The following is a 15,250-nucleotide window of genomic DNA, read 5'->3' on the forward strand; positions in this document are numbered from 1 at the left end:
ACTCTCGACATTGATTTGTACTACTGAGAAATTTATATTTAATATACACCCATAATATTGCTATCAATTTTGAGACAACAATAAATCTTCTTTGTCATTAGTTGTTTTGCGCAAACTGGTTATAGAGTATAAAGATTGTAAAGATTAGATTGTAAAAATTATTTCAGTATTATTTAATTCCGGATTATTAATTATTTCTTCCTAGCAAACACAAATAACAGTAATATATAATATCCATGATTTCTCATTCAACAATGTAACGTATAAGGTATGTTACATTGCAGTTACATTGTTTGCATCGACCATATGCAACGCACGACGAGTCTCTATTTTTATGGGCTCCAGGAAATGTCAAAAGGCGCTTGCATCGAAGCACGTGGCTGTAAAGTAGTCACGTGCGCGATTAGCGCATGCGTCTCGGAGCTCCTTATCTCGTGACACCATTCGGTTCTGATTCTGAGAGCCCGAATGAGGTCGAGGGAAGCCGAGGGAAGCCGAGGGAAGCCGAGGCGAGAGGCGAGAGCGAGAGCGAGAATGAACCAGTAGAGCGCATAAGAGCGCGTGGGGATGTCGTTGAATAAGGTTAAGTATTATGGGATGCCGGAAAATATTCAGGGAATTTGATTACGAGATAATACGTTTCATCATCAAACAACTAAGCAAATATTAGATATGGAGAACAATTGAAAGAGAGCAGAGGTAAAATAAATCTGACTATGTATTAAACAATTAAGCATATTTCGTTCTTGTTTTATAGTATTTCTTTAAAGAAATATAATTAAAAGAAACGTGTCACTTATTTCTTACATCGACTATGCATTAAATAAATTTGAAATTTACTTCTCTTCCAGAGACATATAGCTGAGAGAGCTTCCTTAAATTTAATATAAAAACTGTGATTCATTTCAAGCAAAGTACAATTATTCGCAGACACAACATGCATTGGATCAAGATCTCGTGTATTCTCTGTATGTTTGGGTGCTTTAAGGACTTCCGACCTTCTGAGTCTTTCGTGACGGATTATCTGACTGGGCCATGGAAAGATTTTACAAATGAGCAAGTTAGTTTCTAAAATATGCAGTGTGCGATTGAGCATTCACCTAATATAAATAATTTAAATAACATCAATGGTATGTTTTTAGGTGAATCAAGACATTTATCCTGTCTCCACATACAGTTACTTAGCGACATTGATAATTGTGTTTCTAATCACAGACCTTGTCAGATACAAGCCTATCATTATACTCTGCGGTCTCTCCGGCATTGTCACATTCCTCATGATAATACTCGGAAGAACTGTACTGGTGTTTCAGATCCTCGAGTTCTTTTACGGTTTATATTTTTCTACAGAAGTGGCATACTACACATACATATATGCCAAAGTAGATAAGATGCACTATCAGGAAGTGACAAGCCACACTAAAGCAGCCACACTGTTTGGTCGTAGCATGTCAGGCATTATAGCACAATTAACAGCCTCCTTTGATCTACTGGACTATCACCAGCTCAATTATCTAACTATTTCAGGTATATACAATGTAGGTGGAATTATAGAAAAGTCTGATGTAAAATAAGCAGACTTTTCAGAGACTTTTCACAATTGCAACATATTTAATTGTAATTCATATGATTAAATTGTGGACTCATCACATTCATAAATTTTTATCAAATTCTCATCAAATTCTCATACATCAATTTCCACATATAACGTTCATTATATGTAGTGTACGATATTAATTTGTATGAATATAAAATCTATTATTATTTACAATTATGTAATACTTTCAGCCAATGTTTTTGCGACGATCTGGGCGTTCTTCTTGCCTTCCGTGGACCAATCGATATATTTCCATCGCGCCAGTATTTCCGACGGGGAACAGGAGGAGGGTAAAGGACCGTCCGATTATCAATTGACGAATGAGCCAACCAAGTATCGCTGCTTTGCGATATCAAGAACGCCATTGCTTCGTAAGATCAAGAATGCGTATGCGCTGCTGTGGAAACATTTTTTGCAGGCCTATACCAATTACCGCGTGATCAAGTGGTCATTCTGGTGGGCTCTAGCCACCTGTGGTTATCTGCAGATCATTAGTTATGTGCAACTGTTGTGGAAGGATGCCGTGAAGCCTGGTGATATGATCTATAACGGCGCGGTGGATTTTTTCTACGCGATCATTGGTGAGAGAGAAAGAAGACTCAATCGTCTCTGAAATGTCTCATTTAAATCGTTTAAAATCGGATAAGTTAGGATTAAAAATTACAATTTTAAACAATTAATTGTCTTCGAGCCCGAGTTAAATTGCATAGCAATTTTAGAATATGCGAGTAAATTTCATGCGACTTGCGTATTCTGCGTAATTTGAATATTATTGCCATTATTATTATATCCTCGTTAATGTTATCTCGAGTGGTTTGCGTGACTAATTTTGTTTTGATAATCATAGATATCGATGCGCGAGAGAGATAAACTTAATGAAGGCTACTGATAGCAATAGCATGCTTTAAAGTGATAAACGTTTTTGACAGATAATTATTCCCTCAATTGTTCCTGTATTACGAATTAAGAACTATAAATATATAGATTTACATAGAAATATAGATGTAAATAGAAGTAGATTTGTTTGTGCAATTAACAAATTGCATAAATATTTCATTAGAAAAATGTTTTATTTATTATTTTAAACTATTTTGTCTTTCAAAAACTTACATTTAAAAAAGGATTAGTATTTATTAAAATGCAAATCAGTGAGATTGAATACTGAATGTCCTTTTATCTACAATATATATTTACTCGAAATAAATACTTTATCAAAATTGATCGAGCGATAAGATTAGAAGACGTAATTAAATTAATTAAATGGAAAATTTTTTCCGTATTTTATTTTACATATTTTTTTTTATTTTCATTAGGTGCAGGGACCGTATTTTGTGTAGGGAAGATAAAGTTAAACTGGAACCTGATAGGGGACGTGACATTGTCCGTATTTTCATTTCTGGAAGGCGTTATATTGGTGACAGCTTCTTACAACGACAACATCTGGTATCTGTACGGTAGTTATATCATATTCGGCGTGATTTATCACACTATGGCTACTGTCGCAAGGTGAATTTTTTGCAATATAAATTTCCATTTCGATGGAGATGTAAGAAAAAAGGAATCGGAGAGCATGTCGTTTGTTTTTAGCTTTGAGATCGCTATGTACATATCCGAGGATAGTTACGGGCTAATATTCGGAGTGAACACGTTCTTCGCACTATTGGTGCAGAGTCTGCTAACATTTGTAGTTGTCAACAAGCTCATGCTGAACATTCGGCAGCAGGTAAGATTCACAACGAAAATGGCGCTTCCTCGAATAACGCGAGATTCTTTGTATTTTTCAGTTCTTCGTCTACGGTGGTTACTTCGTGATCTTGTCTATGATGTACATTTTGATGGGTGTCGTTAACATTGTGCAACATTATCGAAGCGGCGAGAAGTTTCGTGTGCGGACTAGCGACAACGATAAATCTCTATCCGCGACGCAAAATGCGAATAGCGCGAGCGATGTAACGTCGTTCAAGTCTGAGCACAACGATAGTTGAGACAAATGCATCTTAAGTGGCATATTAGTATCATGTTAGTAATTTGAGTTACATATCGTTTTTTATACACAGTTTTGTACATAGTTCTTCATTTGTTAAATGAATTTATTTGTGCTATGTTGCTATTTGTTTATAAAATATTTTTATTATCTATATAGTCAGTATTTTTTCGCGACGCATTGTTGTTCCTGAGAACTTTAGATAGATATTAGTATTGAACATATCGTATACACAGTATATATATATACATGCAGTATTAAATTGTTACATAGAGTTTCTTAAAACAGTGAACTAATATTTTATTATAGTGAAAGAATTATTTTCTCTCGCTTTAATTTCAATTTTACTTGAAGAAAAGCAAGTCCTAATGTATCAACTTAATATTATTATTTTCTAACGAGAGATAATTGGATCAATCATCTTTATACGAGAATACGAATAAGCGATCTGATTGCATTTATCTTCAAATAAGCTCGCTAAAAAAGGAGAATATCGCAATCGTGAAGGATCTCCGTTTTAGGAAATCATCTGAATATATATTTCTAATGATTGTCGTTTTGTAACATTGAATAAAAACCTGACACTCGGATAAAATATTACGTTATTAAAATTGCGATTATTCTCGTGATCCCGTTTTTTCGCTTATTTTCTCCACGAAGATAATAACTTTTACACAATAGCGATCGTTTGATTTTAAAAATACGAGACGATCAATAGATCGATTGTTTGATATCGGGACACTTGTTCGCTTTATCAAGTTTATAATCTTCGGATCAGATATCCGGAAAGAGACTCATGCGAGTGTTCTTTAAATAAAATCTATTTTCATCGAACCTTGTATCTTGCGCGACATCAACAAAAAGATATTTTTTTGATTAGACACCGATTATATTAATTTTTATCATATCAAACTCATTAATTGAATTGTATTATAGATTGAATTAAATTGGAAGATTTTAGTTAAGGTTCTAGAGGAAAAACCGAATTACATCTCACTAAATAATTACAATTAATAAAATTATTTAATTTTTTAAGAATTGAATTGTTAAACTGTTTAATATGGAAATTTTTTACCGTATTAAATTTATTAATTAAACTTTTATTGTACTGAATGCTCGTAAAAAAAGTATACCTTTGTTAATATAATATACTATATTATAATAAATTAATATATAATATTGAATCAAATTGTCGAAGTTGATGAAGCGAATTGGTATGCTGATAAACATCGTTCCTCGGATTTCCCGAAATTCTCCGACGCCTTCTTGATGCATTACCATTTACATTGTTATCCAATGTACACGAATGAATGTCTTTTTAGTTTATTTTTCTCCGACGCAAAAGCTGCGGTCCATCGTGGATGATTCGACTGGGATTTTCCCACATTTGCTCCGAAAGAATATAGATATGCATATATCCGCCTGTAAATATGCACGTTGATAAATATGACGAGTGTACTCGTATAAATACGGCTTTAAATTAGTTTATGTTATTATGCAGATTAAAGAGAAAAACTCTTGTTGTAAAGAAAAAAATTCGATTTAATCAGATCTAATTTTACTTTATTGTCATGTTGTTTTGTCATTTTTATTAATTTTTTACAAATAATATACATATATTGCATTAAGAATTTTTTTTCTAAGAAAAAAGAATTTATGATTTGTTGAAACTATTATTTGCTAATTTAATTATAGTAAAGATACAATTTATAATTATTATATTATAATTAATTATAACATTATACAGAAAATTTGCGGTATATTTTGTCCATTTATATAAATAAGTACTATCGCAGCAATTTTTATCTCTGCGAGACAAACCAAGACATATACATCATTTTTCTGACGTCATAATCTAACATGGCTGCGCCGAAGGGGTCAGAAGCCTCAAACGTAATACTTAATCGCTTGTTAAGTTATTTGACTCTTGTCAATCTTGATTAATTCCTATAGATTAGATGGACAAATACGCGAGTGAGAAGTATACTAGATATTTGATACTAGAATCGCGATGGGATTTATGATAGATTGATTTCGCGCGAATTTGCTACATGTAGACTTTTCTCACATAAGAGAATGGAATCTCTGAAACATTTTCGGCCAATGTATTTCTAAACAAGTTTATGCGTAAACGAAGTTGGATCTTTTTAAGAGGATGAATTTTCCGAGATAAAATTGTCTTTCGTGCAGAAGTAAAATTCGCGAACAATAATAATGGCCGTATATCGTGAAATCATTGACAGACACGACAGCGATTTTCTAATAATATAAGCGACGATTACGACTGGGCATTTCCAAGAGACGAGAAATAATGGATTGGCCCCCGCGAGAAGTGTTTACGTATATATATAAACGCGTTCAGGGTCGAATCGGAAAAGGAAGAGCTCTGACTGAAATAAAAATCAGGAAGATTTCTCATAGGAATGTAAATAGCTTCGGTAGATATATTTTGTTCAGATAATTGATTTAATATTATCTCATTTTATTCAATATAAATTATATATTTTAAGAATTGTAAAAGCGTGGCGTACATTTATTATATATAAAATTTAAAAATATATATATATATTTGTTAAAAGAGAGAGAAAAAGGTTTTCTCTATAGATATTATTATTTAAAAATTTGATCAAAATTGAAAAAAATAATTTTTATTATAATTAATCCGTAAAACTTTATTTCTGAAATATATTTGTTCTGGCTTTTCTCGATTGAATCCGATCCTGGATACTACTTGTCGTGTACGTCGTGACGTTCTCCAGACGTGACAAAGTAGGAAAAGAGGGGGGCCTGGCATTTTCTTCTCTTCGTGGTCGCTCGCAGCCATCAGTCCTGCCTCTTCTCGATCGTCGTTCGGACGTATCGTAATAATCGATTGACCAACATCGCTGTGATCACCCTATTCGGTGAAATTTCGAGAAAGTGACGAACTATGTCGTTCCTCACGGTGAGTGCTATTGTCTGTTGTACTCGCGCTTTTTCCACTTCGTCCCGATTTCGCGGACAGGGGACAATTCTCGAAATTTGGTAGAATATTATTCGCGTCGTTAGGAATTGCCTCTCGAAGATTGTGTTGTTGCATTCCTCCCTGACCTTTTGACGGTTGACTTCCGATGCAAGTTCAACCGCGATAAGTCTTATCGAAAGATTGAGAATAAACGTTTTCAGTCTCTTGCAAATTAATTTCTGGATTTATTAAAAATATTTTTTCAATTAAAAAATACTTGTCTATCTCTAAATTTTTGGAAATATATTTTTGTCAGAAAAGGAACTAATGCTTATAAATTTTTAATATAATACATTTCAAATTCATTGATAATCATCGCACACATTTATCACTTGAACGTAAAACTGATTGTAAAATCAATTGATGGTTCCGTAAATAAAAGTTCGTAGCGATAATCTTGGAATATCCGGCGAAAAAAAAAAAATTCTCTCGTATCTGATGTATATTCGTATTTATGTAATAAATGTCGATTCATGAATGCATCGTAATGTACATAACGCATTAATGCCATATACGCACTCGATATAGCGTTATTATTATGAAATGCCGAACGATTTTATTACAAACATACGGTGATATCATCAGAGGACAGAATCCATCAACAGCTATCCGTCGTCATGTTCAACGCTAATTATGATTGTCAATCTCACGCGGACATTATTCCTTTCTGAGTTAATAATATCAACTCCTTAACTGCAATTTTTTTTTCTATTATACTTGTGGCTTTTAACGAGTTAATCAAACCACATCTACGGTTACTTTACAAACTCTTCACGCTTTGAGATGCTTATGTAGAGATGAACAAAGTTTTTCTCTTATAATTTTCACGGAATTTCCCATTCATAAGTTCTTACGTCATGAGCGATTATCTCGAGCTGTTTAATCGCTTGTAAAAAGAAAAAGAAAAAGAAAAAGAGTCACTTCCACGAATGAAACGGGCAATGACTACTTCGCGAGCACGTTTGTCATGAATCCTACACGATACGTGATCGCCATATAAACAGGAGAGCAATATACGAGCGAAGAATTCATTAGCGATTTCCGCGATATTTTAATTGGATCTCGTAAAAAAATTCATCTTTCATTCTCAGAGATAGATCCTTATTTCAAAATTCATTTAAATTTTTTAATTTTAATTCACACTTATTTCTAATTTATTTCGTTTTTTAAATCGAACTTTAATTTTAATTTCGACGGATCTTTTTCGCATTCTACGTTTTACTTTTAATTCACCCAAGTTTATTTTCATTCTGATTTTAATTTTATTTTTCATTTCGATCGCCGGTTAAAACACACATATGCGATTTCAAAATTCATTTAAATTTTTTAATTTTAATTCACACATTTCTAATTTATTTCGTTTTTTAAATCGAGCTTTAATTTTAATTTCGACGGATCTTTTTCGCATTCTACGTTTTATTTTTAATTCACCCAAGTTTATTTTCATTCTGATTTTAATTTTATTTTTCATTTCGATCGCCGTTTAAAACACACACATGCGATTTCAAAATTCATTTAAATTTTTTAATTTTAATTCACACTTATTTCTAATTTATTTCGTTTTTTAAATCGAGCTTTAATTTTAATTTCGACGGATCTTTTTCGCATTCTACGTTTTATTTTTAATTCACCCAAGTTTATTTTCATTCTGATTTTAATTTTATTTTTCATTTCGATCGCCGGTTAAAACACACATATGCGATTTCAAAATTCATTTAAATTTTTTAATTTTAATTCACACATTTCTAATTTATTTCGTTTTTTAAATCGAGCTTTAATTTTAATTTCGACGGATCTTTTTCGCATTCTACGTTTTATTTTTAATTCACCCAAGTTTATTTTCATTCTGATTTTAATTTTATTTTTCATTTCGATCGCCGTTTAAAACACACACATGCGATTTCAAAATTCATTTAAATTTTTTAATTTTAATTCACACTTATTTCTAATTTATTTCGTTTTTTAAATCGAGCTTTAATTTTAATTTCGACGGATCTTTTTCGCATTCTACGTTTTATTTTTAATTCACCCAAGTTTATTTTCATTCTGATTTTAATTTTATTTTTCATTTCGATCGCCGTTTAAAACACACACATGCGATTTCAAAATTCATTTAAATTTTTTAATTTTAATTCACACTTATTTCTAATTTATTTCGTTTTTTAAATTGAGCTTTAATTTTAATTTCGACGGATCATTATCATTACATCTACAAAAGTTTTACATATGATTATAAAATTCCTGAAAAAAAATTGTTTTAATAAAAAATTATCAAATTTGAAAGTACTTGTCGTTGTCCTAGCATTATTTGTAAGCAATATTTCGAGAAATACGTATGAAAAGCTATAAAGAAAAAAAGAAATAAAAAATTAATGCCATTTAATTGCACGAAATATATCAAGTAACTTGAATAAAAAGCTAAAATGAAACTTTAATTTAGCTCAATTTTTATTATTAATTTCAATTTTTGATCCGATCTGAACTCAAACTGTCATTGGAATTTCAATCTTTTCTGATCTCGATTTCAACTGAAAATAATTATTATTTCGATTCCATCATATAAATTTCAATTTTAGTTTCAATTTCGAGAAACGTATTCCAATCTTGATTTTAATCTCAATCCTAGTTTCAATTTTTATTAAGGAAGTGAAGGAAAATTTTCATCATGACCTCGTTGCTTATGATACCATCAATAATTACGCTACATACCGTTGTCCATTAATTGCTACTTTACGTCGAGTATAGATTTCGTGTTGCCTGCGATTGCGATGATTCTATCTTTACGCGAAAATACCACCTTCGTCACGCGTTAATTTCAGGCAAGAAAGCCGGATGCCCTATGATGTCACACACAATGTTGGCTACTTTCTCTCATTCCTGGCCCCCGATTTCCGATCCGACCGCAATTTCGCCGCACGCATTATGCAGGACCGAGAGTGCCGCCCTGAGGAAGGAAATTGTGAAGGGAATCCCCGCGCAGTTGCATCACTCTTCGAATAATAGAGATCCTAAAACGCATACCGGATGAATCGCGATACGCAATCGCGTGAAGAGAAGACATATATAATTCTGCCATTTATTTTCAGAAAATTGAGATACGAATCTGAGATTTAAGTCCTTGAACGAGTCCTTGTTTTTTGAATGACTAGGCTATATTCGGATCAAAAGGATTATGCAGCTAGTCGCGATTGATCTCTCGATACATAATAATTGCGGGACACGTGGTCTAGAAACCTACATAAATTAAAGGCTATTGTTGCCTGAGAAACAGCGTTGCAAAATATTAAAAAAAAAGAAAAAGAAAAAAAAAATATATATATATATATATATATATATTTCTACAGCCTACATTTCTTCCCGTCACATTTGTCTCGTATTTTGCATCAAACGAGCGATTCCGTGTCCGCTTTCTCTGTCGAGTGAGAAAGTTTTTCTTCTCCCGATCGCGCATACTCGAGCGAGTAAATGATGTCAGTTGCCTTTATTCACGTGGAATATCCTTAATCTTTCCACAACGGACAAACTCGATGATAAATAGTGATCGAATGAGAGATTAATCGCGAAAATCAGAAAAATTAACGTATCTAACATATTAATTTTTATTCTACTTTTCTTCATTCCTTTTCAATGTCAAAGCATACTTTTATGTATTGTGAATAATATATGACTATTTACAATGTCGGAAGATTCAAATTTGGTGAAGAATAATCGAGAAACGCGGAGAAAAGCAGAACGCTTAAATTTTGTATATAATAAAATTAAATAAAAATATTTTTAAAATATTTTAATGTTCAATATTTTTTATACTATTTCTTCTGTCTTTCAGGCAATACTGCCGCTATCGCTGACAATCGGCATGATATCAGCGCAGTGTTTAACGGGAAATGATGGTCCCGCGCTGATGGACCCAACGTCCAAGGTATCGCTGATGGACGCCCGTTTCAATTTCGCGCTCGACAGCCTAAAGAAGGCCGCGCTGATCGAGACGAAGGACAACCTCTTCTTCAGCCCACACAGCATACACCATGCCCTGAGCCTGGCGTATTTCGGGGCACGCGGTACTACCGAGGCCTCCCTCAAACAGGCTCTTCGTATTCCCGATCAGCTGTCTAAGGTCGACGTGCAACATTATTACGCCTTTGAGAAATCGCTCAATCAAATGCGTTCCGAGGTGAGTGATTCCGGCATCTCTCTGTCAGATTGCGTAATTGCCCGGCGCGCGATTTATTATACTTCGCCGAAGGTATGTCAAGGCGAATCGCGCGCGATTTATCGTTACATCAACATCTCCGGATGCCCAAGGTTCTAAATATATGGCAAGAATCCTTGGACGACTTTAGGAATTTAGTGAAATATTTCATTCTCAATCGGACGGACGAGATTGAATGATGTGAGATTATCGCTTAATAAGAGGCGACGAGAAAATTAGTCTATTGTTGTAAAGTCGAGATATCGTGGACTAAATTAATTATGGCTATACCGAATGTAAAATTGATAAATGATCAAATAAATAAATAATTCGAGTGCAAAATAATTTGACAGTTTTAGAGAAGGTAACACTTTTTAGAAATCTATTATCTCTTGAAAATTAAAAGTCCTATGTGAATAGATTCGAATTCATTTATAATCTTGAGATATTGAAGATATCCTCTAATTTGTTAATAAACTTGAGTGACATGGCTCAATCGGAGCTCTTGGAAAGATTCATTCCATCGAGAGATTTTTCACGTCGCCAATTTTCTCATTCCCGATGTTTCTTATTACAGAACGGACCCACGGATTACGAGTATAGAGTCGCCAACAAATTTTGGATCACGAATTCCAGGAAGCTGCGCGAATGCATGTTCGACTTTTTCGGCGATCAGTTGCAAGTGACCGATTTCCGTACGAATCCTGCCGAGGTGCGGAATCGCATCAACGATTGGGTCAGCAACATAACGAAAGGTCACATCCGTGACCTCTTGCCGCCCAGCAGCATCACCGAGGACACGGATCTGGTTCTGGCGAACGCGGTTTACTTTAAAGGCTTGTGGGCCCAGCGCTTCGATCCCAAGAATTCCGAACGCGATATTTTCTACGCTTCCGGCGCGCGAAACTCTATCGTTACTTTTATGCGCCTGAAGGGAAACTTTAATCACGGTAAGAAAACATTATTAATAAATTTATATAAATTTCATTTATAAACATATCCAAGATTTAAAAATACTGACGTACTGTTTAAATATCAATAAAAATATATGTAAAAAAAAAAAAAAAAAATCAATTTCTAATATTCTTAAAAAAAATTTTTTTTAAATTATAAACTTTTCATACTATATTCTAGACGTAAATTAGGTCCTTAATCTATTCTGATGTTTCTGAGTCCTTTCCTAATCTTAAGATTAATCTTTCTCATTCCAGTCGTTTCGGAGGAGCTAGGCGCGTACATTTTGGAGCTACCCTACAAGGGCGACGAGATATCGATGTTCGTGCTGCTGCCGCCGTTCTCCACCGCACGGACCCTTGTCCAGGATTCGGAGCCGCAGGACGGCATTCGTCAGTTGGTGGAACGACTGGCGACCGAGAAGGGTTCCCAGGAGCTCCGTCAGCTGTTGGACGACGGAATGCCGCCACGGGAGGTCGAGGTGAACTTGCCGCGCTTCGAGCTCGAACGGGAGCTGCAGCTCGGTCAGCTGTTGCACGCCTTGGGCGCCGGAGAACTGCTGACACCCGGAGTGGCCGATTTGCGCGGCTTCGTCGCCGATGGCGAGCCGAGCCTGCATCTTGGCGATGCCGTTCATCGCGCCCGCATCGAGGTCACCGAGGAAGGCACCACCGCAGCAGCCGCCACCGCGATCTTCACCTTCCGCTCCAGCCGGCCCACCGAACCCGCCATCTTCAACGCCAATCATCCGTTCGTCTACCTGATATACAATAAGCACGATCGCACTATCCTCTTCACCGGCATTTTCCGCTCGCCAGCGCCCTCGCTGAACCCCCTTTAAACGGAGAGACCTCCTCGTCCCCGAAGGAAATCGGACGATTCAGGGAATCGTCGCGTCAAGTCTTTTTTCTTATATAGCCGATTCAACTCAACTCTGGACAGAAGGACTTGTTTCACTGTGGGTGACGTTGAGTGATTTTTGTTAACGATCGGAGATCATTTGGATGCTTTGGTTGCTTCGAAACATCGCTAGCTTTCGAATGTGCGATCTTTCGAGGCGGAGGTCTTCTTTTACGATATTTTCCTCGAGAGAAGTCCGTTGCATGAATCTCATTAATTTATTCTCGCATTTAGATTTTATATTTTACGACATATCCTACTATGTACAGGTAAGCAAAAACGTAAAATGAAAAAAAAAAATCTATATAAAATTAAATGGAAATCTACGTTAATACAATCTTCTGATGATATAATGAATTTTGGTGTAATCGACGCTCGCGCTTATTGATTAAAAAATTAGTTCTACAAATGTTCCTTTTCTTGAATGTTAAATTACATGGTGACGTATCGAATAGGTAGTCTAAATAACCGTAGGAAACGTTGTAAAAACATTGCATCGTGGAGATTTATGTAATAAAAAAAAAAAAAAAAGAAAATAAAAATATATTTAGATATATGTATATAATTAAATATTACACACACTTTTTTTCAAGTCACATTAACGTTACCATAATAATATTAATTTATTTCACCAATATATTGCGACTTTTACAGATTAAAAAAATTATTAATGACCGAAAAATTTATATATTGATGTAATATTGATTGAAAAATTATTTAAAAATTAATATTAACTATATATATAGTCAACGCGATGACATTCAGTTTAGAACTGAACCATTTCTTTCAAATATCGACACAAATCATATTGTATTTATTCTGCGTATTTTCCCGTTAATCTCTTCGAAATCGATTTTTATCGCTGTGTTAAGTATACGTTACTGTATAAAACCTCGAGTTTTTGTAAATTTCATGAAGCTATCCTTCTTATCTTCTTTATCATTAAATGTACACTGAATAAGCATAAGAATATATATATATATATATATATAAAATTAAAAAAAGAAAAATATGGAATTATTATTTACAAATATATAAATTAATTTAATAATTGCCTTCAATTATCAACAATTCGACAATACAGAAGATTCTTTTATCGATCGATTTCTTAACAGATTTTCGCTATCGGTAGCTTACGCCTCTTCTGGTTGGATCGACAATCTCTTGAGGCTTCTGTGAGACTCATTCATGAAGTCTGATGTCATCGAGGTCTCATCGCTGGTTTGTGGTTTCGAATCTGAGAGCGCTCGCTTACTCCCATGTATTGCTTACTCTTATATTTGTGTGTGTACGCTGTGTGGCTTTGTATATTAGCGACCGTTAGGAGGTAGCATCCGTCAAACACGAGTACGTCAATATCTGCTGCAGCCATTGGCATCCGATTGCGTCACTTGGAACGCACGCGCGCAAACATATGTATACGCGACATATCTGGGATATAGACAAACGCGAGTCTTGGTTCGCGCTCCTGAGACCTTGACGTATTACAAGACGAGAGGAAGAAAAGGAAAGAGAGAAAGAGTAATCTTTTGTACTTCCTCGAAGAAATTGCTAATAAATAACGCTGCCGTTAATTTCCTTCCCGGATCCGATGATCTCATTCAAAAACATTAATCAAGAATCATGTATTGATTGTTCCTTCAGTCACAATGTAAAGATTAGATGAGAAAAGGTCCGAAGGTAAAAAACGGAAGGTTGACATTCTTCTCTAGGATTTCTGTGCCAAACATACATATATATCTTAATAACAATGGCGATAGTTGGGAGAATTTTTTGTTCTCGCCGTCAATTAATGAGACTCTTCGCGAGTCATCTCGTAGGTGGGCGTCTTTCGTTAGTTGCATAAAATTGGCAATTATTATCGTATCGGTGCGATTTTTCTCTCTTGTTTCTTTCTTTCATTATACGAACGCGTCGCCCGCGGGCGTCCCTCGACACGATATGAAAAATGACGTCGTTCTATTCGGGCCCCGCTGGCTTTAGACGATTCGCGCTATTATCGTGCATTACTCGTAGGATCGCGTGGGGATGCACATTTTTCAGCGCATTGTGTAAAGAAGAGAGATGAATGTGTATGCATGCGTAAATTAGCGATTTAAATGAGACGTCGGGATAACTTGTTGGCGCCATTGACAGCGCCGTTACAATCTGCCAGAAAGAAAGTTTAAGACTACAAAGATCCGGTAAATTATTCGAAATAATTATGAATTGATTATAAGAATAAATCCGTCTTTCATTATCCAAATCTGTAAATCGGGGATGAATTATTATCGGATAGAAAGATAAAACTAGGAAATTTTCTTAAAGTTATATATCATAGAAATGCTATTCTGTCTTTTTTACGCATAACTTTTTTAAGGAAAAATGAGCATAAAAATGATAAAAGAGACTATTGAAAATAATTTAAGAAAGATATTGTATCGAAATTATAATAGTTAATAATAATTTCATAATTATATTGAGGTTTCGCATCCGGATATGAAGCAGAAAATGCCGATACTTTATTCATAAGGAAAGAAACGGAAGGAGAATATTCGGGTCGAGAAACAGCTCGATAAGAAATACTTGAATATTATTGAGGAGAGTGTCCCCTTACCCCTCCGGGTATTAAAAAAAAAAAAA

General features: G+C 34.6%; 3 protein-coding genes across 4 annotated transcripts in view; 2 read left to right on the forward strand and 1 right to left on the reverse strand.

Annotated features, from left to right (window-relative positions):
• Nucleotides 1–395: 395 nt before the first annotated feature.
• On the forward strand, nucleotides 396–4,653 carry LOC138931616 (thiamine transporter 1). 2 transcript variants are annotated; one of them, XM_070292573.1, is made up of 7 exons: nucleotides 396–699; nucleotides 931–1,060; nucleotides 1,143–1,527; nucleotides 1,789–2,178; nucleotides 2,911–3,103; nucleotides 3,185–3,320; nucleotides 3,382–4,653. In XM_070292573.1, the coding sequence occupies exons 2-7, from the start codon at nucleotides 938–940 to the stop codon at nucleotides 3,580–3,582; spliced, it is 1,428 nt and encodes a 475-aa protein (XP_070148674.1). In that variant the 5' UTR covers nucleotides 396–699; nucleotides 931–937; the 3' UTR covers nucleotides 3,583–4,653. The 2 variants fall into 2 exon arrangements, with proteins under 2 accessions (XP_070148674.1, XP_070148673.1); XM_070292572.1 differs by having other exon boundaries at nucleotides 397–699; nucleotides 852–1,060.
• Nucleotides 4,654–6,402: 1,749 nt separating this feature from the next.
• LOC138945289 (serine protease inhibitor 88Ea) lies at nucleotides 6,403–13,170 on the forward strand. Its single transcript, XM_070316709.1, has 4 exons — nucleotides 6,403–6,525; nucleotides 10,412–10,756; nucleotides 11,352–11,724; nucleotides 11,986–13,170. The coding sequence occupies exons 1-4, from the start codon at nucleotides 6,511–6,513 to the stop codon at nucleotides 12,567–12,569; spliced, it is 1,317 nt and encodes a 438-aa protein (XP_070172810.1). The 5' UTR covers nucleotides 6,403–6,510; the 3' UTR covers nucleotides 12,570–13,170.
• Nucleotides 13,171–13,699: 529 nt separating this feature from the next.
• The window catches only part of LOC138931617 (uncharacterized), an 80,775-nt gene continuing 79,224 nt past the window's right edge, over nucleotides 13,700–15,250 (reverse strand). The window contains exon 4 of the mRNA XM_070292574.1: nucleotides 13,700–14,776. Coding sequence (XP_070148675.1) covers nucleotides 14,724–14,776 — 53 coding nt within the window. The 3' untranslated portion in view covers nucleotides 13,700–14,723. The remainder of the gene's footprint in view (nucleotides 14,777–15,250) is intronic.

This window comes from Polyergus mexicanus, unplaced genomic scaffold (assembly GCF_030449975.1).
Source record: "Polyergus mexicanus isolate NDT 795.1 unplaced genomic scaffold, iyPolMexi1.0 SCAF_3, whole genome shotgun sequence".
NCBI classification, from domain to species: Eukaryota; Metazoa; Arthropoda; class Insecta; order Hymenoptera; family Formicidae; genus Polyergus; species Polyergus mexicanus.

Bases quoted from the DNA above. Each gene is read 5' to 3' on its own strand.
- LOC138931616 (XM_070292573.1), top strand. From the start codon at position 938: ATGCATTGGATCAAGATCTCGTGTATTCTCTGTATGTTTGGGTGCTTT. The intron at 1,528-1,788 runs GTATATACAATG...TAATACTTTCAG, and splicing joins CAATTATCTAACTATTTCAG to CCAATGTTTTTGCGACGATC. The intron at 3,321-3,381 runs GTAAGATTCACA...TGTATTTTTCAG, and splicing joins TGCTGAACATTCGGCAGCAG to TTCTTCGTCTACGGTGGTTA.
- LOC138945289 (XM_070316709.1), top strand. The intron at 10,757-11,351 runs GTGAGTGATTCC...TTCTTATTACAG, and splicing joins TCAATCAAATGCGTTCCGAG to AACGGACCCACGGATTACGA. The intron at 11,725-11,985 runs GTAAGAAAACAT...TTCTCATTCCAG, and splicing joins GAAGGGAAACTTTAATCACG to TCGTTTCGGAGGAGCTAGGC.